Below are 27836 nucleotides of genomic sequence, written 5' to 3' on the forward strand. Positions count from 1 at the left end.
GGAGAGATGAAGCTGGGTTGGCCACCCATACCTCCCATGGTCTCGGGATGATCCCAAGACTGTGGGAAAAATCAGGCTAAAAGCTGTCCCAGTTATCTCAGGGAAATGGAGGGATCTTTGACCAGCACAGGTCTTCTTGTGAGAAATGGCCTACTTACAAACAAGACAAAATAGCCAGGAAATGTAGGGTAAATGAAGAGCCAGATGTAAAAGGCAGAAGAAGCAAAGACCATAGAGGGAAAGTGTTCTGTGCATAATGTGCTTTCCTTTAACTGAGGCCAAGGGGGTCAAAGCCATGTCAGACATGCCTTCCTTACATGGAGCCATTTTACTGTAAGCCCTAATGTTATCTGAAAGCCCATTGTCCTGTATGAACACTAGGGCCATAGCTATACACTGGTGCAGCTATAACCATTGGTACTGCTGTCCCAGTGCTTACTTCCATTTTCTCGGCATTAACCATGCAAAACTCTTTAACTATTTTTCCCTTTAAAAGTCCTGCTAGTTGTGCACCCTAACAAAGAGGGAAAGGACTGCACAGGCTCCATAGATTTTTTAAAAAACTATATTAAAAGTTTATAAGGGCGCAATCCTGTGGCCACTAGACACTGTCCAGAGGGACATTGGATTTTTCAGTTTATGGGAACTAAGGTCGAAGCTAGGGCTCCAAACTTGGTTCCCAGAAACTGCGCTCCCCATCCCCTCGTAGGCGGCATGGTTCTTCCCACGTCGGCTATGTCTCTGTGCTCGGAAACAAAGCATGGAGAAGCCGGAAAGGGCGCGGGGTGGGGAGAATACTGCAGACACTGGCCCCGTTCAGAAGACACCTTAAACCATGGTTTTAACCACGGTGAATAAGCCTTTTTGCCTTAGTCACCGTGGTTTAAGGTGTCTTCTGAACAGAGCCCGGCTTTCTGGCTTAACCACCATGGTTAAGCCATGGTTTAAGGTGTCTTCTGAACGGCGCCACTGTTTAACCCAGCTTCCCATCCTCCTTCCCTCTGCCTCCCTGAAGCTGTGCCTAGACAGCTGAAATTGCCCATCTAGGCAAAAATGCAAGGTGCCAGAGCACGGAATGGAGGATCACCTCCATGCTCCAGCAGTCCTGCATTGGGTACTTGTCAGCTTCTGACTTCAGAGACTGCTGACTATCAGGATAGGATTGAGCCCTCCAATGGCAGTTCATTTGTACTTGGAGAAAAGTCTGTATCTTTTTTTTAGTATGCACAACTTTTAAAAACGTTAGTGGAACATGACAGGTCTGGAACAGTTATGTTGATGAGCTCATAGCTTCGAAACATTTAAAGAAAAGAAAAATTCCACTCTAAATTAAAATTCTGGGCATGCGGTAGAGTTAAGTGCGTCATCACAAATCCCATGTCCTAGATATATCCAGTAGGGGTCTGTAACATTTGAACAACCACATTCCACACAGCAATTATAACCACAGCGGATTCAATATCTGAGGGAAGTATTGTAGTTTCCAAGTTACCAAGGATTGCACTTGAATCGCACTGAAAACATGCAGCCTTGAGGCAAGGACAGTGCAGAAGAAATGAGTGGATAGGTCCTGCATGAGTATCACATCTGTAGTACCACCCGTAGTGATATCCTCCAATAGCTCTATTCATCGATGAGCATAATGGGCCCCACAAATGTAGTACTAAAGTGACATTAGAGACGCAGTGCAGCAATTAACGGCTTGGAAATGTAAGTGTTTGTTTTGCTTCAGACATTTTTTTACTAGGTTCATGGGAACAGACTAATCACACGTGAAGACACTGTCAACTCTGAGCTGTCAGACATCTTGGAAGGAGGGTCTAGTTAGTAAGCATAGGGGCAACGCTGCTTCAGACTTTGCAAAGAAGGGCAAGAGGGGAAGTACTGAATGATAATGCATTTTCTCTCCTCCTCCTTCCAGGTTTTATCCAAAGTGGGGGAATTGTATGATATGTGCTTGTCTGCCAATCAGAGACAGAATGCACATCTCTCTCTCTCTCTCTCTCTCTCTCTCTCTCTCTCTCTCTCTCTCTCTCTCTCTCTCTCTTTCTTGAAAAGAACCACGCTTGCACTTTCATTCTTACTGCTTCCTTGGAATGCCCTAATCAGCTTTTAGATTTGTGAGCTGTAGGCCTCTTAACAAAAACAGATGGAGCAAAAAATAAAGTTCAGGGGGACTTGATGTCCCAGCTTTAGAATTCTAAGACAAGCCCAATATTGAGGTTCATATTTTAAAATGTCTGTCAAACGTGGCCTCTGCAAAAATATATATGGAAGAAGTGGCATTTAATTCCCCATTATTTTGTCCTCTCTCACAATAGTGTAGGGCTATTACGAGGCTTTGGACAGCTTTGCACAGCTTTTCCACAAGGCAGAATGAGGGAAGAGGCGATCTTTGCTGATCCTTAGTTACCCTTGCAGTTCCCTATATCCCCCCCCCCTCAAATCTGCTCTGGAGGGTTGAGAGACAGTAAGAAAAGTGGGGCTGGCGGCCACAATGGGATTGGAAATCAGTGGAAATCACTTCTCCATCTCTTTCTTCCAGCAGGAGTGTTCTGAGCAGAACTCCACTCAAGGGCACTCCCACTGGTGAAAGAAAAGGATCCAACCCAGTGCATTACAAGGAAAGATTTGGACCCGCCTCCAGATGTTTTGGACTTCAACACTGATCAGACCCAGCCAACATGTGCAATGGTCAGGAATCCTGGGAGTTGTTGTCCATAACATCTAGAGGGCACCAGGTTGGGGAAGACTGGATTAAGACTTTTAGTATGCTGATGATATTTAGGAAGCTCAGCAACTAAAAATTGTGAGATGTGCTCTGGTAGAAGAGTCTAAGGGGGGGATCTACACTACTGCTTTTAAAGCTCTTTAAAGCACTTTGAAAACGTTTTGAAAACTGTATATGCAGTGTGTCCTGGGCCCCAACAGTTGTCAAAACTGTTATAAAGCACTTTAAAGCAGTAGTGTAGATCCCCTCTAAGTAACCTAAACACTTTTTCTTCATTTCTGATAGTTTTGGTTACATAGTGGACATTTTTATACCAATTATATACATCTGCCATGACAATCTGATATGCTTACTGTTTTTAAATTTCCAGTATTTTTTCTGCAGAAGATATGGTATTGTTATTGCTCTTGAAATAGTCTGAAGGTACTCATAAGGACTGGTTTGCATGATCAAATTGACCCATGCGGTTGTGATTTTTAGCTCTTTTGTTGTTATATCAAAGTATTTTGAAATCAGTGCTACAATGTTTTTAGCTGAGCTTTACAAATTACTTGTGGTTGTATTTCGTTTGCATTCACACGGATTATATTTAACAACAGGGTTTTGAATGGACAGGTTTATAAAACAGAAGCCCCACAGATGGGAAGATTCAAACACTTTAGCAGCAATTAACCACTAAAGCATGCGATGTAACTCCATATTGGAAGAAATCCTAAATCCTGTTTACTTAGTTGTTAGTCCCATTGATTATAGTTGATCTTGCTTCCAGGTAAGCAGGATTGGAGTGCGAACCTTTCTTCTTTCATATCAAACACTTGTGAACATTAAAAAAAATTTTTTTTCCTTTACCAAGTAAATGTATTTGGAGACTAGAAATGAGAGATCTTTCATAATTGACTCTTGGGACATCCCTTATCCCTTTCTTCTGCTTGTGTAGTAGTGACTTTTCAGAATGACAGAGAACACATTCCACTTCCTTCTCTTTTTGCAACAACTTTAGTGAGGCACAATTAATCAATGCAATGTTACTTAAAATTACCCCTATTGTTATTTATGAAGTCCAAGGCAGCTTACATAGTCCAAAACAAAATTAAATATTCACCAAGAACATAAGAGCCACACTGAATCAGACCAAAGGTCCATCTAGTCCAACGTTCTGTTCCCACAGAAGCCAACCAGATGCCCCAAATGGGAAGCCCACAAGCAGGACAATTGCATCCTCCCACTCATATTCCTCAGCAACTAGTATTCAGATATGTTTCTGATATTGAAGGTGGCATATAGCCATCATGGATAGCAGCTACTGATAGCCTTATCCTCCATGAGAATAAGCCCACCATCTATTTAAAGTTAATTTTTCGGAGCTCAGTTGTTAAGGCATGCCCTATGGCATTTAAGCATATCTTTTGTTGTCTTTTGTGTTTCTGCAGGAACAATACAAACAAACATTCCCAGCACAGTTGAAGAAACAACATGAGTCATCCAAGAACCTGAAAAAGGTTATCACAGCATTATCAAGTCCAAAGCCAACCAGTTCATCACCAGCTCATCAAAAACACACCTCTTTAGAAAACAACCATTCTAATCCTTTCTTGACCAATGCACTTTTAGGTAACCACCAACCCAATGGAGTTATTCAGAGCGTCATTCAGGAGGCTCCTCTTGCACTTACCACCAAATCCAAATCTCAGACCAAGGTCAATGAAAACATATCTACTTCCAGCAGCATAACCTTTTCCTCACCAGTAAATTTAAGCACGTGTGGGAAAAAGACACCAAGCAACCGGACACCTGTTATGTCTTCTACCTCTCCTGTATTACCTGGCCCAGCAAAGGAAAAGGCAGTCAGCAATAATACAATTACAGCAGTAAAAACACAACACAACCATCCTTCTTCAAAATCATTAGTTGAACAATTCAGAGGAACAGATTCAGACATTCTTAGCAGTAAAGATTCTGAAGATTCAAATGATGATGATGATGATGACGACGATGAGGATGAGGATGAAGATGAGGACGATGAAGATGAGGATTCTGATGATAGTCAATCAGGTTTATTTAATTTATAGAAACTGTGTTAAATGCATGTCCACAGCATTCTAAAAGTATCATTCTCTTCCCTCCTGAAAATGCCACGGCCAGTATCCAATGGGGCAAAACCAGTAACATAAATTATCTTGCGCTGGCGTAAAATACTGTAGTGCAGTGCCAATGGCGTCAGCTAATGCTATTGGTGTTGTGCTAGAGTAATTTATGCTAGTGCAGTGTAATTTACATTAGCATTTCTTCCCTGTTGGATCCTGCCCCATGAGTAGTCCTATTGAGGCCCATGGTTCCATCCTGCTTCCCATATAAAAATGTTAATCACCGAGATAAGAACTACTGCGATACTAATTGATAACCAGCCCAAATGCATTATAATATTTGGCTTAAAGTGTTGCTGCTGCTACTGCTAGATCACTATCTGGAGAAGAGAATAGTTATGAGAGAGAGATTTGGTGGGGTGATAGTTGATGAATAAGTTCTGAAGAGTATGGAAATTTATTACTGGAATGTGAGAGGGTAGGGGGAGGTGAGCAAGGTGACCCTTAGGGATTAATTTAAATATTTTTGTTTAAAAGTTTTAAACACACTTAACTGTGAATAAGCCCCATTGAATTGAGTGGAACTTACTTCAAGTAGGTGTGCATAAGAATAGGGATTAGATGTACAAACAAGTTTTGCTGTATGTTTAAAATCTGTGGCAGTTGTAAACTGTTCAATTCTATACATATCTGATTAGAAGTCCCATTGAGATAAATGTTGCATACTCACAAATAAGAGGGTACAGGGTTGCATCTAATTAATATTTGGACATCATATGAAGTTATATCATGCATAATCCTGTAGGCCCCAATAAGTAAGCAACATTCTAATTAAAAACTACGTAGAGTCCAAACTTAGCACCTTAAATTTTAAAATGTTGGTAAGGATAGCTGGAATGTTCTGCACAGGCTTCAGTTTCTGAACTATCATCAGTGGCAAAAGAGCTGTATGATATTAAACCTTAAAAAGATCTGCACAACTTGTGAACCCCCAAACCAATGCAGCCTGCCAGACAGATATGTATGGTGGTCATTAAGGCCTCAAGAAATGTCTAGTTTTTGCTATGTACCTGGGACTGGAGGGGGAAAAACACTTGGTAGGCCAAAATATTTTGTTGGTGGGCTGTATTTGCTGGATCATAAGTTGTGCAGGCCTGACATTAAGTCAGAAAAGGGACCCAAGATGGATTTTCAAAGCCATAAATGTGTACTGTCAGGCTCCCTGAAATGAGGTGGTAATAATGTATTTTAGGGGAATAAGGTGGTTTTACTTCTGGATCTGGATGTGAAGCCAATGGGTGGGTCCAAAACAAAGATAGCATTCCTCTAGTTGTTTGTTTTTGCATGAAATCATTTGAAATTCATATGTGCTTCTTGCTTATATTTTCCACCACATGAATGCTAGAATGAAGCTGCGTTCATTTATTCTAATACATAGTCCTCTTTATTTCCTTGAAGAATCTGACAGTAATTCAGAAGGCTCCGATACTGAAGGATCAGAAGATGATGAGGAAGAAGATGATAAAGACCCAGATGAATCAGAGACTGACACGGAGGGAGAGAAGTCTTCAATTAAGTTGAACAAAATGGCCTCCTCTGCAAAAAGCTCTTCCATCAGTCTTGCAGCTTGCTCGACACCACTTAATCTCCAAGTGGCAAAGACACCGAGTTCTGCTCCAGCTGCATTATGCCCTGAGTCTCCTTCACCAGTCTTTGTGGGCACACCTTCACCTGGGCTTACTTCAAGCACCCACTGTGGTATTGCAATTATTTTATATAACAACATGATGTTATGAGGGAAATTGTACAAAAATTAACCACTTTGGGATTGTAGAAGAGAAGTTGCAAGAAATTTGTTTGACATCTTTTTTCTAAATACACCGAATAACATTGGTTACAAGCGAATCCTTTTAGGTGTGCAGTAATAACTTGTGCATGCCCAGTAAAGCTTTAATTTTTTCTTCCCCTCCCCCACCCCCAACAGTGTACTCAAAAGTAGTGTGCACAGGAGGGAGACTTGTTAAGCAATTTTTATGGAAAAAATAAAATGGCGGGCCAGTTAGGCTTCTCATGAGTTCCTCTGAATTGTAGCATTTGAGGCATTCCAGGTTGTATAAATATGTAAAAGTGGTTTTTCCATGTGTACGCCAGGTTTTGTCCCCCTGAAATTTCCTATATATCAGCTTTCACACCAACTTCCAAAACTGCTTTTTAAACTTGAGGCATCGGGAAAAAAGGGTTGGGACTTCAGCATGAAGAGCCATTGAACAGGAAAATGTCTTTAAAAGCCTGGGGCATGAATATCTGAAAATATTGTGTGAAAATATGTTCCGTGGAAATAGATGAGATGCTTCATGTCATGTTATGTCATGTCAGCAGTCCAACAGGCCATAAACACACTGGTTTGTGCTGGCTATGGAACTGCCATGGATTGGGGTACTAAGAAATATATTTCCTGGACTTCAATTAAACTTAAGTAAGTGCTTTTAGAACTTGTGCATTGAACTACTGTTTAATCAACAGTGTTGTTCTTACATTGTATACATTTCTATTCTGTTCATGTTTTTATGGTAAAAAATAGAAAAACCATAATTGTCTAACTGTAATTTCTGTTTGCTTCATTGTAAAGCTAATTCATCAAATTCTGTTTAAGGTACATCAAAAAGGCGAAGAGTAACAGATGAGCGAGAATTGCGCATTCCTCTGGAGTATGGGTATGTAAAATATATTTATGAGTTAAATTTTGGCTGCGTGCTTACATTCTTAAAGATAGCGATTTCAAGATGCCAGCATGAGTTTGGGAATGAAATAAAAAGTTTAGTACAATATTTATTTGTACTACATTTTCACATCAGATTTGTTTTCTTGGAAAGAGAGTTGTTGTTATTGTCAACTTGGCAATTGTGTTTTCCTGAACCCATGTTTGCTGATGTCACATGAAAGAGGAGGCACTTGTAGACGAGAATTCATTTAGCTCCTGAAAATCCCCTTTTCCTCCTGGGACATTTCTCAGTCAGCCAAGCTTACATCCACTTTTGGAGCCAGACTGGGGGTGGGGGGTTATTTAAAACAACTTACTGGGCAATTTGAGGGGAGGCAGGGGGGATTAAACCTTCCATCTCCGCTCCCATCCTCACATTTGGCTTATGTGGAAAACACAGGATTGGAATCCTTATGTTTGTAATGTACTGAGAAAGTGAGATCCAACAATGTAGAGTGTGTTTTCGGGTTGATTAAGAGAGCTAGAATTGCTCATCAGTATTCTACAGAGGAGGTGAATATTTCCATAGAAATCTACAAAGCTTCCTACAATACAGCTTCATAAATAGATCCACCCCTCTGTATTTCTCTGAGGGGAATTGCCAGATTTGGGATAGATCCCGGGATTGGGTGATTGGCAAGATGTATTCTACTTTTCTTGCTGGAAAGTAAAACATCCACTATTTCCCAAGCCTTCATTTTCCTTATCCGTAGCCTGACTGGCATCTGCCATTACTTGTGACTTGCCTAAATCTTCCTTCCTACTACTTCCAGTCACCTGCTAATGAACTGTGAATAGCACTTTCCTTTTGCCTCACTTGGGCTTCCCTTACTACTACTACTACTACTACTACTACTACTAATAATAATAATAATAATACAATTTCTTACCCGCCTCTCCTTTATGGAATACGCTACTACGGAATTCTCATGTGGCACCCTCCTTGACTACTTTTAAATAGGCTTTAAAGGCGAGGGGTGTCAAAGGTCAGGCCTGCAGCCCTCCATGGTTCCCCACATGGCCATACCCTCTTTCTAGGCCACACCCCTTCCCACTGCCTGCCAGTTCTTTGGGGTTTTTCCATATTTTCTGCCCATCTCAAAGGCTGAAATGCCTCTTCTTCTAAGGCTTAATTACTGCCATTAAGAAGTTTGAGTTAATAGATGCAGGTATTTTTGGTCCTGCCCCTTTTGCCTCAGCTCACATTCCTCTCTTCCTTTATCTTGCAACTATCATGGTTTGCTTTAACAGCTCAGATTTCACAGATACTTCTTTCAATAAATTGAAGCTGGAGCTGTTATTTTTCTTAAGGAGGGTAGCTTTTGGCCTTTGGGGTGACTAAAGGAACAAGACTTGCCCAGTGCTTACTTTTCTGCATCCTGCAATATATCCAATTCCATTTAAGCTCCATTGGGGTCTAGTGAATCACAAAGTGGACTTGGGAAACCTGAGTTCATAACTGAAGCTTGATAGGTGAGGCCAGTCACTATCGCTCTGCCTAACTTGCCTTGCGTAACAGCCTTCTCCAAGCCAGTGCTTTCTGGATTTCAACTCCCATCATTTCTAAACAGCATGATCAATGCTGGCTGGGAATGATGGGAGTTGCAGTCCAAGACATTTGGAGGGTACCATGTTAGGAAATATATGAAGTTTCCTTTGGCCCATCTAGCTGAGCACTCAGACGGACTTACTTCCAGGTAAAAGGTGCTGCCAGGTTGTAATTTTGCCAATAAACTATTAGTCCTATTAATGAGTTACTTCACTGTGTTTAGGGGTTCTTTCAAGAAGTGAGCATAGGATTGCAGTTGTGCAGCTGATCCACTGAGGTCCACTGAGTTCAGAGCGTGCCCAGAATTTCTATCTTCGTTTATTTCTTCCCATATAATTATATATTCCTGCAGCTGGCAAAGAGAAACAAGAATAAGGAACTTTGGTGGCCGCCTTCAAGGAGAGGTAGCATATTATGCACCATGTGGAAAGAAGCTAAGGCAGTACCCTGAAGTAGTAAAGGTATATTTTAAATGTTATGCTTCCTAGTACCTATTAAGCATGCTCATTTTTTAAAAATGAACTTTTTCCTCCTATAAAGTTCCTTGCTGCAAAATGGCCTGTGATGTGAGGCTAATGTACCTTAACCTGCCTCTTTATTGACCTCTTGTAAATTCATATCTCCATGCCAGAATTTGCAAAACATGTGACTTCTCTAATATTAGCTGTACATCAAAGCTGGGTTGTAATGACTTAAAACCTGAAGTGGAAAAATATGTGATTTTTTCAGTATCTCAGCAGAAATGGAATAATGGATATCTCAAGGGACAATTTCAGCTTCAGTGCAAAAATAGGAGTGGGTGACTTCTATGAAGCCAGAGATGGACCGCAGGTATCCGCTTTTAAAAAAAGTAAAGTCTTTGATCCGAGGAGTAGTATCATAAATCTAAGTGAATTTTTTTTTTTTACTACACTCTGGAGCATTGCTATTGTTAGCTGGTTCATTCTTACAGCCATACATGTGACTTTATATAGTAGTAGTTGTGAGTGACTGAGCACCTGACCCCGGAAAGTGCTGGAAAACCTTTGCAGCTTAATGGTTTCAGACTCACATTACAGGTGCTCAGCACCTCACAGAATCAAATTTGGAAACTGAAGCCATCTAATGCCATTGTTCTTTGAGGTAAACTATATTCCAGTGCTCTAATTCCAGGGAAGTATGGGGGCCCATCTCCGCTTACCTTTTGTACCAAACTGTGTAGTTACTGTTTTTAGAAGTCTGCTGGGGTTGGGGGGGGGGGTTAGCTAAAATTTGGGCAAGAGAGAGGCAGAAGACAGGCTTTTGACTTAATTTAAGGGTGCCTCCTTCCTCTTCCTCTATAATTCGAGCACTGGTATATTCATGTGGGTATTTCTTAGATCAGCTTTGTTGTTGTTTTACATAGAAGTTAATCATAAGTAGTAGTGTTCATATACACATCATGAAGTTTATCCAGTTGTCTCTGGGGTGTTGGTTGAAATGTAGTGTTAAACACAGAAATGTTTGTTCTGTGTAGAGAATGCATGACAGACTCTGTAGAATATATATAAGTAAGTTTGAAAAGGCAGTCAGCTTCAGGAAGGATATGATAAGTATTTTAAAGGACATTTTTGTTTTTACCTTTCAGCTGTGAGATACCATTCTCTGTTTTAAAGAACATGCAGCCTGATCCTATGTCAGTTTACTTAGAAATAAATCCCACTGAGTTCAATGAGTTTTACTCTCCAGTATACACACATAGATATGCATTTGCATATCTTTTTTTGTTTACTGCCTAATTTTTAATATGCGTAAGTTCTGAAGACTTCTCTAACTGGAACCTTTCCTTGTTCTAGATGAACTTTTATATTCCCTGCTACAATATTCTTATTTGTGTTGCATCACTTACTACTTCACTTATTCCTATGTGATGGCATTGTCTCATTCTCTATCGTTTTGGAGTATGAGGTATATGTGTGTTCTTTTTTTTTTTTCTAATGACACATTTTCCCATAGCTATAAACCAAGCCAATGTAGATACCAGCCAAGCACTCCAAAGTACTTTCCTAAGAATTTGGAGCAATTTGCAGCTGCTCACACAAGCCCTCTTACAAAATAGCTGCTTGCCATAAAAATGTGAAACAAAACAACACACTTAGAGCAGCACTGTTTGGATTTTTGTCTAGTAGCTGAAGAAAAATGAATGACCATGGCTGCTCCTAGAAGTTGTTGTTGTTTATTCGTTCAGTCGTTTCCGACTCTTCGTGACTTCATGGACTAGCCCATGCCAGAGCTTTCTGTCGGCTGTTGCCACCCCTAGCTCCCCCAAGGTCAAGTCTGTCACCTCCAGAATATCATCCATCCATCTTGCCCTTCGTTGGCCCCTCTTCCTTTTGCCTTCCACTTTCCCTAGCATCAGCCTCTTCTCCAGGGTGTCCTGTCTTCTCATTATGTGGCCAAAGTACTTCAGTTTTGCCTTTAATACTATTCCCTCAAGTGAGCAGTCTGGCTTTATTTCCTGGAGTATGGACTGGTTTGATCTTCTTGCAGTCCACGGCATTCTCAGAATTTTCCTCCAACACCACAGTTCAAAAGCATCTATCTTCCTTCGCTCAGCTTTCCTTATGGTCCAGCTCTCGCAGCCATAGGTTACTACGGGGAATACTATTGCTTTAACTATGCGGACCTTTGTTGTCAGTGTGGTGTCTCTGCTCTTAACTATTTTATCAAGATTTGTCATTGCTCTCCTCCCAAGAAGTAAACGTCTTCTGATTTCCTGGCTGCAGTCAGCGGCTGCAGTAATCTTTGCACCCAGAAATACAAAGTCTGTCACTGCCTCCACGTTTTCTCCCTCTATTTGCCAGTTATCAATCAAGCTAGTTGCCATAATCTTGGTTTTTTTGAGGTTTAACTGCTTAGTCTTAAAAACTGAGGTCAATAACACATGGCTATTATACATGTAAGTCATTGTGGAAACTACACCCTGGTTCTCATATGAGGAGCTTTCAGTCATGTAAGCTCCTACCTTCAGTAAAAACAAAAACAAAAATTTACCTCCTCATTGGCTGTTTAAGAGAACTAGACTTCAGGATGTATATGTTTTAAATTTTGTAATGCCGCCTTGAGGTCCAGCATTGGGCAAAAGGTGGGATACTACTACTACTAATAATAATCTCCACTACTGACTGAAACTTTGTAGTAGCCATTTCCTCTTCTCAAGGAATCCTGAGTACTGTAGTTTTGGGAGTGACAGAAAACTCTCAGAATCTTTACCAAACTACAATTCCCAGGATTATCTGGGGGAAGCCATTACATTAAAATGATTAAATGTCCCAGTGGGTATAAGTACACTACACACCATTTTAATGTGATTGTTACTGTCATAGATTCCCTCAAGGAATCATGGGTATGATACTGTCATGAGCTGTTAAAAAATCTTTGGTTCTCAGAAATGCAATTCCTAATGTTCCTTGGGAAACTCGTGACAATAAAAATGAGAGTGAGAACGGATAATAGACGACAGTTAAGGCTGTTTGGTGAATGGAATGCACTCACAACTGAGTTGAGTGCATTCCATTCCAAAAGCCTGGATGAGTTAATGTACTGATGGGACAATGACAAGTTTTTGTTTGACTTAGCTAATTACTTAACATGTTGCACAATACCTACCAATATTTACTTTATTTTCTTCAATACTTCTCATCTAACTCCTAAGCAGTATATTATACCTATGTCTCTTCTAAAAGCAATTCTCCTTGCTAGAACATAAAGCCCCAGTGACATTATTACATCCAGATCATACCTCTTCATTTCTGTATCCTATCTGAGATTTCAGCTGGTGTTTACTCTTTGTCCTTGCTGTTTTATTCTATTCGATTTGCATAATCACATCAATGAACAAAATTCTGTTTGGACTAGAATGTTGCCCTTTCAAGAGGATATGAGGGCTCCACCTCAAATAATTATTCTCCCATTTCTTATTGGCAGAAATGCTTGTGTGCTAAGAAGGAAATATGCTATATATCTCTATTGAAATGTTGTGAACTGCTGAGAGTTTCTATTATATTCAGTGGTATATAAATGTTACAAATAAATAAATTGAAATATCATTATTATGCAGGGACTTGTACTGAAAAATGAGAGAATAATTTTGGCAAATTAGTTTAGATTTCTTCCTGGGGTTAACTTCTCAATTACGGACCCTTAGTGTTATGTCCAGCTCTTGGTACATATTTGGTTAGATTTTTGTCAAGTGCATATTGAGATCAGTTCCAGCCAGGCAAACATGATGAACCTTCTGATTATTCAGAGTGGTAGTCTGAATTCATGACATTTGTCCTCACTTTGGGTGGAGGCAGGAGACATTTAAGGAACACGAAGAGCACAGGCACTATTGCATTCTAGTTAGTGTGGAGCTAAACAGGATATGAACTTTGGGGAGCACTAAATGAAGGTAAGTAATTCTTCAGTGCTAGGGGATCTTTTTTATTGCAATGTGTGTGCTTGGGAGAACATTAATGAAAAGTGCAATGTGTTTTATTCAAAGTAGTGGCTTAATGTTTATGCTCGCTAGTATAAATGTGCTTTTTGTATATGCTTTCATATATGTCTATGTATGTGTTACTTCTATAAGCCCCAAACTTCCTTCTAATGTTTACACCAAATGGTACAGCAGATTTCATATGTTATTCTGTCAGGTGAGGTTACTGAATAACTGCTCTTTTTCACCAGTAAACTCTTGATAATCTGTCCTTGTTCCCAGTTAAAACTGAGTTAACATGCTTTATTTTAAATTTCACTAATTAACTTTGGAGCTACAAACTCTGATAATTCACTTCAAACCGAGGGTGTATCACTTTCTCCCAATCTTATACTTACTTTACCATAGTTTATTAAACTGTGTGCTTTGAAATGTTGAATGTAGACTGGAGGAACTTTGGAGGTTATTGTACAAATGCGTTCATTTGAATCAATCCGGTAAAGGATCCCAGACATACCCATCCTCATCCATATTGTGATGCCCATATGGATTCCAATGAACTGACTGTATCTTTGATACAGGTGGAGATAGAGTAAATAAGCAAATCTAATAGCATCTTGCTTTTCTAGGTTAGCTAGTATATGGTGCCCATGGTTTCTAAGGTCTCCCCAATCCTTCTCTCCCCATTCATTGCAACACCCCTTTTCAGACCTTACCAATGTCCAAAATGTATGTTGGCTTTGGATACAAACTGAAAGGAAACCATCTTTATGTTTCTTTTTTGTAAAATGCGCAGGAGGTGAAGGGAGACAATGTAACTGTTTGACCTGTCGTTTTTGTGCCTTTCCATCTCATATCACCAACTAGATAATAACAGGAAAAAAATCAAGCATGATTAATCTGCTGTAGTTGATCTGACAATTTAATCATTTCAAGCTTACAGCTGTAACTGTTACATATATATAGACATATACTTCAGTGTATGTATATATGCCGGTTTTGATGTACATTTTTATTTTACTGCTCACTTTGTGTTTATAATGACTTCCTGTGAAATATATTAATTACAAGGGGATGCAGTGGTGTTTGCTAAAAGAAGAGGAAGTCCTTCCCCGTATCAGAGCTATGGAAGGACGTAGAGGACGGCCTCCAAATCCAGACAGGCAGCGTGCTAAAGAGGAATCGAAAATGAGGCGTCGCAAAGGTCGACCACCAAATGTTGGTAGCACCGAATTCCTTGACAACACAGATGCTAAGCTATTAAGAAAATTACAAGCCCAAGGTAAAAGCTTTATTTTTGGTACTCCAGATGTGTGGTAAAAGTATTCATAGAACATTTATATTCCAGTTTCTAAAGGCAAGTACTTGACACATGCCAGTGTTGATACACATTCTGTCATTACACACATTTTACACCTTATTCAGATGTTCTGTGACTGCAGTCCTGTACCCCATTTTTTTGTGCTTCATTCCACTTTGCCTGTGGTTTTTAAGAGTTTATAACTACGAGTAGGATTGCTGTGGTTGTGACCAAAGTAGAATGTTCTCACTGTTGCTAAAATCAGGATCATATAAATTCAACATTCATATCACACCTTTCGATTAGGATATGCCACAAATGTTTTTGAAAGAAGGATAAGGTATTACAACCAGAATAGAGCAAGCCAATTAAGGAATTTGTGTTTGTTTGGTTAATTTACCTAATTCTGGATGCCAGTTTTAAAGTCGCCTTATTGTGTGGTTTGAACTGTTTCCACACCCCCGCCTCCACTCCCAGATATCTCAGTAGTCCAACACTGAGACAGCTATGATATTGTCCTGGATGTTGGCAGCTGCTTCATTCAAGTATTCTACATTTAATTAAATCCTCAAGGAATTGCAGAGCCCCAGAGCCCCAGTATATACTTATACCCATTCATTTGACTTAGACAAGGAGCCTAGTGTCGAACAGTTCTGCAGCCACAACAGACAATATAGCCTTTAGCCCTACTCCTTCCTTCCCTCCTTCCTTCTTTACTGCTTGCTTGCAAGAAGGAAGGAAGGATGAGATGGGACAACCCTAACTTTCTCTGTTAGTAGTTATACACCCATAGTTTAACATCTTATGGTATCGATTTTCACATTTTTTCTGATTCGGGGTAGCCATAATATAAATATCCAGTCAAATCTTGATCTTAGGAAATCTGTATAGACTCTTGTATGTTTCTGGATATGTCAGGCTTGGATAGATAAGGTGGTTAGGGAGACATTTTTCTCCCTTTCACATAATACTAGAACCTGGGGTGATCCCATGCAGCTGATTGGTGGGAGATTCAGAACAGATAAAAGGAAGTATGTCTTCACACAGAGCACAGTAAACCTATGGAATTCACTACCACAAGATGTAGTGATGGCCACCAGTTTGGATAGCTTTAAAAGGAGGTTGGATAAATTGCTGGAGGATAAATCTATCAATGGCTACTAGTCCTGATGGCTATGTGCTACCTCCAATATAGAGGCAGTAAACCAGTTGCTGGGGAACATGGGTGGGAGAGTGCTGTTGCACCCATGTCCTGCTTGTGACCAATAGCCATTGTGTTAACAGAGTGCTGAACTAGATGGATTGTTGGTCTGATCCAGCATGGCTCTTCTTACGTTCTTGTATGTGTGTATGGGTATATTTCATCTGATAAATGCCCTATATTGTCATTTTATCTAGATTCATATACTTTTATGTTTCCCCCCCAAATTGTCAGTGTTGATGTTATAACATAATGGACCGTTTCCCACACTATTATTAGTTCAGCCATCTTGATTTCCCTCCTCAAGTATACATTCTCTCTGTTTCCATAACTATGAAAAGCCCCATTTGCTGTCTTCACACAGTGAAGAGTTGATTCAGTAAAAATATTCACAATTTCTCCCTAACCTGTGATTATATTTTTTAAACATGTCACCTGTACAAGATCTGAAGCTACCTTTCTTTTCGATCATGTTCCAGTGAATGATGAAGGAGTTTCTTTTAGTTTGGCTTACCTATGCTCATGCACATACCCCAATTTAGGATAGACATTTGTGTATATATACAATTTCTCTAACTATAAAGCATTTATTCCATGATCTAGATTTTCCATTTATGTGACAGTGGTTCAACCTGGAAGCCTCCAAATTAACAATACATTATTTCTCAGAGGACTTCAGGGGTCATTTCACTAGAGTCACGTGGATTTCTTCCCAAACATTCAGGCATCCCAGAAATTGGTCATACAGTAATTTACTTAGGAAATTGATGAGGCTTTTCTGTAATCTGTAGATAGCTATTTATATGGCCATGGTGCAAATGCTGGCATAGATGAGAGCTCACCTCATATAATGGCAAGTCTGTTCTGAGGAATCATCATGAAAACTTGCTTGCTCTGGCACAAAACCTCACTCTCAACAATGCTAATGAAAAAGTTTAATATTATACTAACCCATTAGAAATAATTGCCTCTTCAGGGGTGTGGGGACCAGCAAGCAGAATTTCTGGCAGTCTGGAAAACTCCATAACTACTTCCTTCCCAGTATCACATTCTCATTTCTATTTACTATTGGCTTTTGATTACCCCAAAAGAAAGAAGTTCTGTGGATAGGTTCCAAAGGATGAAAGGAACTTTACCTTCTAATCTTGGGACTTGAGCTCTTGGCATATCATCTTGTCTTGAAAAAAAAATGTTCTCATCAGTATTTCTGCTGCTTGTATATTTACATCTGTGCCTCACAATGTGATCAACGCTGCAGAGCTGAGTTCAAGCTCCTAACACTTATGGGAGGTGGATAATTATCCAGCCTTTGGCACATGCTTTAGAGCACACGCCAACCTTCTGGATATTCTCGTTTCAATAGCTCCTGATTCCATGAACTGGCATATACATACGGTTCCAAAGAGGATGCATCTGTGGCATAAATATTCTGCCAGTTAATTCTAGTATTTTTCTTTCTTTCTGTAAAATAACTTGTCTTGCACACTAGCTTCTGCTGTGCTGCATATAAATATTTTATGCATTGTTGTGGTTTCACAACTGTTGCTACACACTGTTGATTTTTTTAAAAAAGCTTAGCTGTTCTAGTGAAAGCAGGAACAACCAGGGAAATTTCACTCGTAGAAATCTCCAGCGTGTGTGGTGTTGTATTGTGGTGGGTGGGGGAAAGTAATGGGTAATTTCTGTTGTTGGGAGATGGCCAGGAAGCAAGGGGCATCTCATTATGCAAGTACATAGCTGTTGATTGGATAGCTAGGCTGAAAACATCAGCAAAAGCAACTTGCTAAGAATCAAATGTGTGCTTGCAAGGTGCTGACTGAGGCGCCCTGTCTCCCCACTGCCCCTTCCCTATAATTTTGGGTATATACAGGAATTCCATTCTCCCCATTATCATCCTGAGGTGGCAGCTGGTGGTTCCTCCTAGCAAACTGCTTGACTAGCCACGGCTGCATGTAAAGGCACATAACTCAGTGGTGTAAAGCACATGCGTACGCCTCAGTTTCGATCCCCAGCCTTGCCATTTAAAAGAACTCAGGTAGAAGTTCTTAGGTAGAACTTCTGGTAGTCACAGAAGACAATACTACTACGGTACATTGACCAATGGTTTGACTCAGATAAAGCAGCTTCATAATGATGTTCTTACCTCACTAGAATGGTGTTGCCCTTTGACTGGCAATGAGGGATTGTTTAAATGTGGAACTTGAATGTGGTTGAAATTTGGAGGTGTGTGGTCAAATACATTTTAAGAGGCATATTTTGAATAGAAGTGGGTATATGTGTTTGAATCCACTGTATGCCAAGGTAAATTTTAGACCCTTTGCCCTGAAACATATAAAAATCCCCTCATTGACCTTCCAGCTTATGAGCACAGTCCTTGTTATTTTAATACTTTCGCATATCCACCTCTGGAAAAATGAAATTGTGTAATGGCCTGAGATGTATTTATGATTTCACACCTAATCCTGTTTTTCAATGGACAGTTGTTTGTGTGAAATTATGGCAAGTCAAACACTTTTAGGTCAAACATTTCCCATCTTTTCTTTGATCCGTCCATGTGTTAATAGGTTGTATTTATTATATCCTTAGCATTTTGTCTTTGTCTTGCAGAAATTGCTAGGCAAGCAGCACAAATAAAGCTTTTGAGAAAACTTCAGAAGCAGGAACAGGCTCGAGCTGCCAAAGAAGCAAAAAAACAGCAAGGTAAGTACTAAACTGCTTCTACGAACCTTACAGGCTCTTGCAGATGAGTTTTTGAATCCATAGATATTTGGTTTCCATTATCCTGCACATTTACTGCTGACATTTTCCCCCTTTGTTTTATTCATAGCTATTATGGCTGCAGAAGAAAAAAGAAAGCAAAAAGAGCAGATAAAAATAATGAAACAGCAGGTAATTTATGTCTTTTAGGTTTGGGCTGCAAGTATTACCAAAGACGTTGTTCTGATGGTTTGTATTTGTTTAGTGGGATTGCCAGCTGAAAACCCAGCCTGTTCTGCTTCTGTGCCCTATAAACAGCAATTTGATAAAGATCCACAGCTTAATGTGAAGGAATCTGCTGGTACAGCTTTTGAAGCATGGAGATATGTTCCCCTCTCACACACGATCTGCTCTGGAGGGTCCTGCAGTCCTCTGGAGCAGATTTCCCGAGGCACAGGGGTTTACATGGGGCAGGAGGAATCGCCCCTTCCCTGTTCTGCTGGCGGAAGGCTTCCGTCGGCAAACACTAACTGGATTTCACCCATGGTGTTTATGCTTCTCTTGTTACATATATTTGGTAATGGGTCAGATGACATATTCTTCAGAATCTGAAGGTCTTGGATATCTTCCAAAATAGATTCTTCTTAAACTGTATGTTAGCTGTTAAAAAAGACTGAATCACTCCTTTTTCAGCGGGGAGAAGGCATGAGCAGGCTAATAAACCATTAAGCAAACTGCAATGCCAGATAAAGCTTGAATTATACATTACTGTGTAAGTAGTTCTACTGAATGTATCTGGGAGACCTTGCCAGAAAAACGTGTCACTCTTTCACCTTGATCCTAAATGCATTACATGGAATTTACTCTCTTTGTAAGTAGCATTATCAGATGCTGGCCTTCAATTATGTCACTGTTATTAATGACAATTTACAGTTAGCACTTCAGGATATGAAATGTTACAGTCTTTAACAGTAATTGTCACAATGGGCTTGGTCACAGTATGTTCTATATCTGTAATTAGGGAATTTACCGCTCCATTCTACACATGCCTACTCAGAAATAAGCCACACTGTGTTTAATGGGGCTTACTCCCTTACCATGCAACCCTATCCTACTCGAAAGTAAGTCTGATTGAATTCAGTGGAGTTGGATTTACTTCTGAGCAGACATGAGCAGAATTGCATGACATATCTGTATTTATAAGATGCTTCATATAAATGCCTAATATTTTTAAATAACCCTCTGAGGTGGGTAATTTCTATTCACAGGGATGGTAGTCAACAGAAAAAAACATGATCAATGTTATGATAAATTTCAGTGGTTCAGGCTAGGAAAATCAGACAAAATGGAGCTACTTAACTAAAATGTATTTTAACATATCATCAAGAATGGGTTTATTTATTTATTAAAAGGTATTTTAATATGTTATTAGGAATGGACGTATTTACCTATTCCAGGGATATTGTGGATCTAATAATTAACTGAAGTTCATTAACCAAATCAGTGATGTTACTGTAGGTTTGGGTGCAGATGTTTAGAATCTCAGTGTATTATGGCTCTATACTGCTTTTAATAGAGCAATGTAGCCACCCACACCATTGTTTTCTGCATACTGTGGATGCTGTATCCATCTGCCCAAGATACTGTGCATGGTATTTAGAAGTCAGGAACTGTTCTTCTTGTTTTTGGTTCACTGAAGTAAGTTTGCTAAATGAAATCAACAGGTAACCTTCCTGAAAACATGTGTCTTATTGTAAGTCACTTTGAGAGCCATTTTTTGATGGAAAGGCAGGATATAAATTAAATAAATCAACACAGTATACTTGATCAGGCCCTTATCGGTATTCTTCCCAAGTGCAGAATACCATTAGTTTCCCTGATTTTTCTATATGTGTACTTCATTGAGGAATAAATTTTGCCTTTATACAGTTGGATTCAGTATGTCCCTTCCACAAACAGGTCTCCCATTCATACGCTTCTTCGTGGCACATTAAATCTTTGTGGCTGGCCTACCAGGTGAAACCGGATATAATGTGATGTCATTACTTTCTGGGGATGTGCGTGGGAGTTCTTGCCAGAGTTGGGTGATCCGTCTAGAAGATCCACTGCTCAGCTGTGGGCTGTTGAGGACATGATCAGTTATTACTGCTGCTTAAAATAAACAACAGCTTTTCTTGTTGTAGGAAAAAATTAAGAGAATTCAGCAAATCAGAATGGAAAAAGAACTTCGGGCTCAGCAAATTTTAGAGGTACAACCTGTTTGTTAAAACCAGCTTTTAATGGGAAATGCAAGGAAGGGGCTTGTTGGAAGAATTCGCCAAAGTCTTGTATCAGAGTGTTGTTTTGTCTCTTATTTGTAAAATCTCAATCCATAGATTAACAGATTAAATTAGGGATCCAAACCTGCAAATTCCTTTATTTGAAGCATGTGTAAAACAATTTGCCAAACGACAATTCACCATATAAATTTGAAGGAAGTGCACACATACACAATTTCCAGAGGGGTAGGCATGTTAGTCGGTTGTAGCAATAATGACAAAGAGTCCTGTAGGACCTTAAAGACTAACAAATGTATTACGGCGTAAACATTTGTGGGCTAGAATCCAGTTTATCAAATGCATCAGATTCGTCATCCGCATGGTGAAATGGATTCTAGTCCACAAAAGCTTATACCATAATAAATGTGTGTTAGTGTTCAAGGTGCTAGAAGACTTTACAAGACCCTTTGTTGTTTTTGTTACGAAAGGGATTGTTCTGAAGCATGAAATGAATTTAAAACACTGTGGGTTGGATCCAGAATTCCTGTGAGTGCAACTCTACTCAGGGGACGCTCCTGCTGGTGGAAGAAGGAGAAGGCCATTTTGGCCACTTCCTCCTTCCCCCTACATCTCTCTATGCCCCCTAAAAGGCGATTCTGGAGGGTTGGGTGAACCTCTGGAACAGCACAGGGCGTGGTGTCGCAGGCTACGGGGGAAGGGGAAATTGGCAAGCTCCATTCCTCCAGCAGAAGCCTCTGCTGGATCTCAGCCGCTTCCTTTCCATTCGCAGAAGGGCAATTCTGGATCCAGCTCTGCAGGTGTTGGAAAGCTAAATTGCAAAGTCAGAAAAGAGGAATAACAACATTTGATTGAATGATCAGAATGAACAATAAACATTACTAAAATATCTTTGAAGCTGACATTTGAACAGCATGATTTTAATCTTAAAGAATGTGTTTATACTTCTAAAGGATTTGTGAGTCTCTGTATTGTAAACAGTTGGTTTGTATAATGTATCTACGCCATGTATAGCTAAGTTGGAGGAAATTGAAATTTAAGATTTCTGTTTCAGATCTCCATTTTTGATCTATCTGGCAACAGATTTTTTTTTAGTCTCAGTTGTCATATTAATTCTGTAAAACGCAATTAATTCTGTAGACATAAAAAATCTTACAACTTCCAGCATTCCCTGACTAGCATTGTAGGACTTCTTTCTGTCTAAACATGCATTCATCAGGGAGAAATGTCATTCTGATAAAGTGCCAATAAATGGCTCTTTACATTGACTTTAGTTAAATTGCAAAATTGTCCCCAAAGATTAAATATATTAAATCAATAAAAGGCATCATTAAATCAATAAAAGGCATCATTAGACACCCAAGTGTTTTTAACCTGCTATTTTAGACAAAAAGTTTAAAAGTTTAGTCTTTGCAAATAGTGTTTTAAAATTTTGATATATGATGTGTTCCTTTATAAATATCCACCCCCTCCTCCACAAAAATATCATGTGTTTTTCACAACATGGAATATACTGAGAAAGAAATCTGTTATGATGTACACATGATGTGTGGTATTGTTTCGCATCTTGTGAAGCATGAAGCTTTATTTTAGTCTGAGATTACTTCCAAGCTGTAGTAGTGCTGTTGCATGACCTTGGGACCTGTTTTGCATGCACAGGCTAAAAAGAAAAAGAAAGAAGAAGCAGCAAATGCCAAATTATTGGAGGCCGAGAAACGAATAAAGGTTAGTTTAGATGAGCATCAGAGTTTTTATCTTCCAAACATTAAAAAAAAGTGACTGTATGATCTTACACATCAACAACTAATAATGTGTCATTTTTTAAGAAAGAGAAATAGATAAACAGCATTATATCCAGTATGTTTTGCTGTATATGTGTATATGTATGTCTTTCTGTGTTTTGTATGTGTATGTATAGTATTTCAAAAATTATTACTAAGGTTTTAGGCTTACGTGGTATTTGCTTTGTGTATATATGGACAAAATAGTCATGAAATTGTTAAAAGATGCTCGTATCAATCCAGAGTATTTTCTGGGAAATAGTACCATTGATTTAAATGAACTTTAATACCAAGGGCAGGGTCCAAAGCTATGTTCTGTGTGCATACTGGGGATCTTCAAGTTCCACCTTTCCCATCCCTTCCTGTTGTTCCTGTCTTGCTCATTGCATTTATCTTCCCCAATGCTCACCAAAAGCTCCTCTTTAAGGTTAGGGAAACTTCCAGGGCAGCATCCAAGAGCTGCAACACGGGCAGGAGGGAGTTATTGGCTGTTTTGTGTGCGAGTAGAAACATACTTTCAGTACATGCAAGGGACTCTTTAGAGCCTGTTCGCACAACATGACAGCCCACCATGGCTTAATTTACCCACGAAGGCTGACACATTGGTGGGTGCCAGTGGACACCATTTTTGCATGGTTCCTGCGGGCGTCTGGCTTGGCGTGGCTTGTCATGTCATGCAAACCGAGGTGGCAGGGCTTGTTTGGGGGTTAGACAACCCTCAAATAACCCTACAACAAGCCATGGGTTGTCTAACCCTCAAACAATCTCTACCACCTGGCTTTGCATGACACAGCAAGCTGGGTGCCCACCATCGTAAAATGGTTCCCCCATGCTGTGATCCATGTCTTTGGGTTTGGTACAAACGTACCTCTGTGCTCACAGAAGGAACTTATGTTCACAGAAGCGGAGTTATACTCATAAAGGACCCCTTGCATTCATAGCAATCTTCTTTTGTGCAAGCAGCTCCTTTCGGAAGCAAAGTAGTAGGTTTAGATCCAGCCCCTTGCCATCAGGATTTGGGTGATAAACTTTCAAATACAGAAAATGTATTGGTAGCACTGGGAGCTATCTATGACCTCGACAGGACCTGACATTCAATCGAATGCATATTCCATTCATTTGTATTCAAGGTATCCGGTATGATATTTCAGGTTATTAGAGGGGAGAAATAAAGAATAGTGACTAAAGGACAGGAAAATATGTCGATATTACTTTGCTTGTACGATGGAAAAATAGTCTAATGTTTATTAGATACTTGATCTACTTTTTTCATATTTTTAAGGAAAAAGAAATGAGAAGACAGCAAGCTGTTCTTCTGAAACACCAGGTTTGTACCCAGAATTTAATGGGAAATATAAATGCTATTTTTAATCATATACATAAAATATTTAGAGGGCAAATCTTTTTTTTAAAAAAGAAAATTATATTTAATTTGTTCTTTGCTTAAATGTTTTTATTCATCTTATGAGTAAATTGCTTTGCTTTGGTATTTGGGATCTTTTGGGAGTTTATAAAGTGGTTTTTGACTGTGTGATTTCTGTTTCATAATGTTGTGCCAACTCTTTCTACCAGGAGTTGGAGAGGCATAGACTAGATATGGTATGGGTATGTTTATTTTTGTACATCTAACACCGCATTGTGATTTGGTTGTGATATGGTTGTCATAGCAATGCATAAAACGTAGCACTGGCTGCTGTCATATTACATACTGCTGCATGGCTTTCCAGCACAGTGCATTGCATACATCTGCTTGTCTTGTCTGTAAAAGAAAAACAACATGACTTATCTCAAACTTACTATAAATTGACCCCTGTGAGCCATATGCAGGGCTGCTACCTTAACCTCAGTATTATTATTGTCACAATATCAAGTTGGACTACTGTACATAAGTGGGGACAAATTCACCTTATCCCAAATTGCATATTTGACCTATAATAGGTTACCAGTTACTTTCACTAGGCAACCTCTGGGAAACGTATTATATTTGTTTCATATTTATATATAATACCTTAATACAATTTTAATAATTTTAATATTACACAATTGGAAATGCTTAGTGTGAATTTGAAGTTTTCTACCTTTTTGGTATATAATAAAGCCCACATTATTTTGGAATGGAAATGAATCTTGAACTTTTGTACTTTTTTGCATTGTGCTCTAGTCCAGGACTCATAATTAATCTAATCTATGGTGCAGCTTCTGTGGCTTGCCTTAGAGGAACATCCTGTTGCATCCTTGTTCATGTATAACCCATGGCTAGTTCATTGAAACTAGTTTTAAAACCAACAGGTTCATTTTAATGCATTGGCTGCATCCTTTACTTTATATTCTGAAATATATTTATAACCAAAATGTAGTCAAAATGGTTTTTAATGTGTGCGTTTTTTTAAAAAAAATCAGTTTTGATTACTTTTAAAAGGATCTGCATTGCAGGTTTTTTTTTTATTTAATTGGCCACTCAGTGAGTAATTGCAAGCTTTCTGTTATAGCAGATGTAAGGTAACTGACCTGTTCCAGCCAACCATTATGCTTTTTGTTCTGCCAGCTTCTGAAGGAGCCTCACAACTGACCATAAGTAAATCTGTATGCTTCTGTTTTACACTGTCTCCATGTTCATCGCTTTACCTTTTTGCTTTCAGTTGTACTTGTATTTGCTTTCTAAACCTGAACTAAAACATGCACAGACTTGGCTATTCTTGTCTTTTATTTAGCATATACCCCTGACTTGTCTATTAATGCTAAACATGTCCTGTTATGCTTTGGAAACAAAACAAAATGAATTGCAACTCTTAGGTAGAGTAGTCCTTTTTCTAATTTTATCTGCTTTAATAGGAGCGGGAAAGGAGAAGGCAGCATATGATGCTTATGAAAGCCATGGAGGCACGTAAAAAAGCAGAAGTGAGTACAAAACTCTGAAATGGGATGGTATTTTGCTTGCTTGCTTTGCACGTAAGATTTGTATCAGTCTTCTAATTCTTTTTTAAAAAAATCTGAATTCATAAATAACTTTAAGGACAAGACACTAGCTTACATGAAATAGGAAAATCTTTTGGTTTCTTTTCGTTTTGCAGTTAGGTCATTTCATACTACTAAATTTGACCTGGCAAATGGGATTTTATTAAACCCCATATGAATATAGCGCTTTCTGTTAATTCTGCAGTTCCTCTTTTATGGATTTTGGAGACAAATAGAGCACTGAGAACTAGCAGTTTATGATGCAGACATACTTGATGCACACAGAAGAGACAAACTGGGGAACACTATTTTTGACAATCCCACCCACCTACCCCAGAAGCCACTTCTATCCCCACTTCACATTACACAGGAGGGAACCCTACTCTCTGGGGGAGCTTTTCAGGGGGTGCAGAGTGGAAAGAGGCTGCAGGGCAGCAGGAGAGGATGGGAATTTTTTTATTCAGTTGTCCAAAGGAAAATGCTTAAAGCTGTAATAGTGCAACACCTTTAGGATCCAAGCCATAGACTTTTAAGTGTGAGGATTTAAAACACTGGTGGAGCTTATAATGTTGCTTGTTTACACTGTCATTATAATGATTCATTAAATTAAAAAAACCTATGGTTTACAAAACAACATTAAGGCTTTAGAGCTTTCAACCAAGCACAAAAAAGCAGGGGGAAAGCCTTAACGCCACGTCCTCCCTAAGGAGGCAGAATCTGCAAGTGAAATCCTCATTCTCACAAAGCAGATAAACCATGAGGACAGGATGGAGAATAGGATATGCAGAGGTGACTGTGGGGTTGTGGAAAACTGATGACAAACTACTTAGAGCCACCACTTTGATGGCTGAAAGCGAGGAGGAGCTGAGGAGCCTTATGACAAAGGTGAAAGAAGAGGGTGCAAAAGCCGGGTTGCAGTTAAACCTCAAAAAAACCAAGATTATGGCAACTAGCTTGATTGATAACTGGCAAATGGAGGGAGAGAACGTGGAGGCAGTGGCAGACTTTGTATTTCTGGGCGCAAAGATTACTGCAGACGCTGACTGCAGCCAGGAAATCAGAGGACGTTTACTTCTTGGGAGGAGAGCAGTGACAAATCTTGACAAAATAGTTAAGAGCAGAGACACCACACTGACAACAAAGGTCCGCATAGTTAAGGCAATGGTATTCCCCGTAGTAGCCTATGGCTGCGAGAGCTGGACCATAAGGAAGGCTGAGCGAAGGAAGATAGATGCTTTTGAGCTGTGGTGTTGGAGGAAAATCCTGAGAGTGCCTTGGACTGCAAGAAGATCAAACCAGTCCATACTCCAGGAAATAAAGCCAGACTGCTCACTTGAGGGAATGGTATTAAAGGCAAAACTGAAGTACTTTGGCCACATGGTGAGAGGACAGGATGCCCTGGAGAGGAGGCTGATGCTAGGGAAAGTGGAGGGCAAAAGGAAGAGGGGCCGACCAAGGGCGAGATGGATGGATGATGTTCTGGAGGTGACAGACTTGACCTTGGGGAAGCTGGGGGTGGCGACAGCCGACAGAAAGCTCTGGCGTGGGCTGGTCCATGAAGTCACAAAGAGTCGGAAACGACTGAATGAATAAACAACAACAACAAACTTCTCTGACTTGTCTGCAACTAGCTGTGACACTAAACAACCCAGGATCAGAGTATCCCTAGGTTCTGTAGTCCCCACTTGCAGGGATTAAATCAGGCAGCATGCACCAGCACACCATATCATTTGTGACCACAATTGTGAGTTGTCATGACGTGCAAACGAAGCCACTGTTAGTACTTAGAGAAGCAATGAGATATTCAAGTGGCTTTTGGTGCAAGTTGTGTTGCCATAGATTATATTTATACAGGACTCTCTTGAGTTCTCTATTTTAGTAAAGTTCAGACTATAGCACACACATTTTTATTCATTTTATTTAAATCCACTGTATAATAAAGTATCATAATTGTACCATAGGTTCCCCCCCACCCTATAACTCTCAGAGGATCAATAAACAACAAAAGGTTGTTAAACATGCATTTATCACTAAGGAGCTCCGTCAGCACTTTTGTAGACAGT

The 27836-nt window shown here is 39.6% G+C and overlaps 1 protein-coding gene across 12 annotated transcripts in view; it reads left to right on the plus strand.

The window, feature by feature from the left end:
• Positions 1–27836, plus strand: part of BAZ2B (bromodomain adjacent to zinc finger domain 2B) — a 204921-nt gene that overhangs the window by 140309 nt on the left and 36776 nt on the right. For 8 of the 12 annotated variants that reach the window (XM_063116506.1, XM_063116513.1, XM_063116508.1 and 5 more), the window contains 13 exons: positions 4162–4783; positions 6274–6573; positions 7469–7529; positions 9478–9586; positions 9855–9956; positions 14635–14845; positions 18672–18764; positions 18892–18953; positions 20945–21010; positions 22697–22762; positions 24101–24145; positions 24391–24417; positions 25651–25716. In XM_063116506.1, coding sequence (XP_062972576.1) covers positions 4162–4783; positions 6274–6573; positions 7469–7529; positions 9478–9586; positions 9855–9956; positions 14635–14845; positions 18672–18764; positions 18892–18953; positions 20945–21010; positions 22697–22762; positions 24101–24145; positions 24391–24417; positions 25651–25716 — 1830 coding nt within the window. The remainder of the gene's footprint in view (positions 1–4161; positions 4784–6273; positions 6574–7468; positions 7530–9477; positions 9587–9854; positions 9957–14634; positions 14846–18671; positions 18765–18891; positions 18954–20944; positions 21011–22696; positions 22763–24100; positions 24146–24390; positions 24418–25650; positions 25717–27836) is intronic. The other 4 variants (XM_063116511.1, XM_063116512.1, XM_063116516.1 and 1 more) reach the window with 2 other exon arrangements.

The sequence above is a fragment of the Elgaria multicarinata genome, chromosome 2 (genome assembly GCF_023053635.1).
Source record: "Elgaria multicarinata webbii isolate HBS135686 ecotype San Diego chromosome 2, rElgMul1.1.pri, whole genome shotgun sequence".
Lineage (NCBI taxonomy): Eukaryota > Metazoa > Chordata > Lepidosauria > Squamata > Anguidae > Elgaria > Elgaria multicarinata.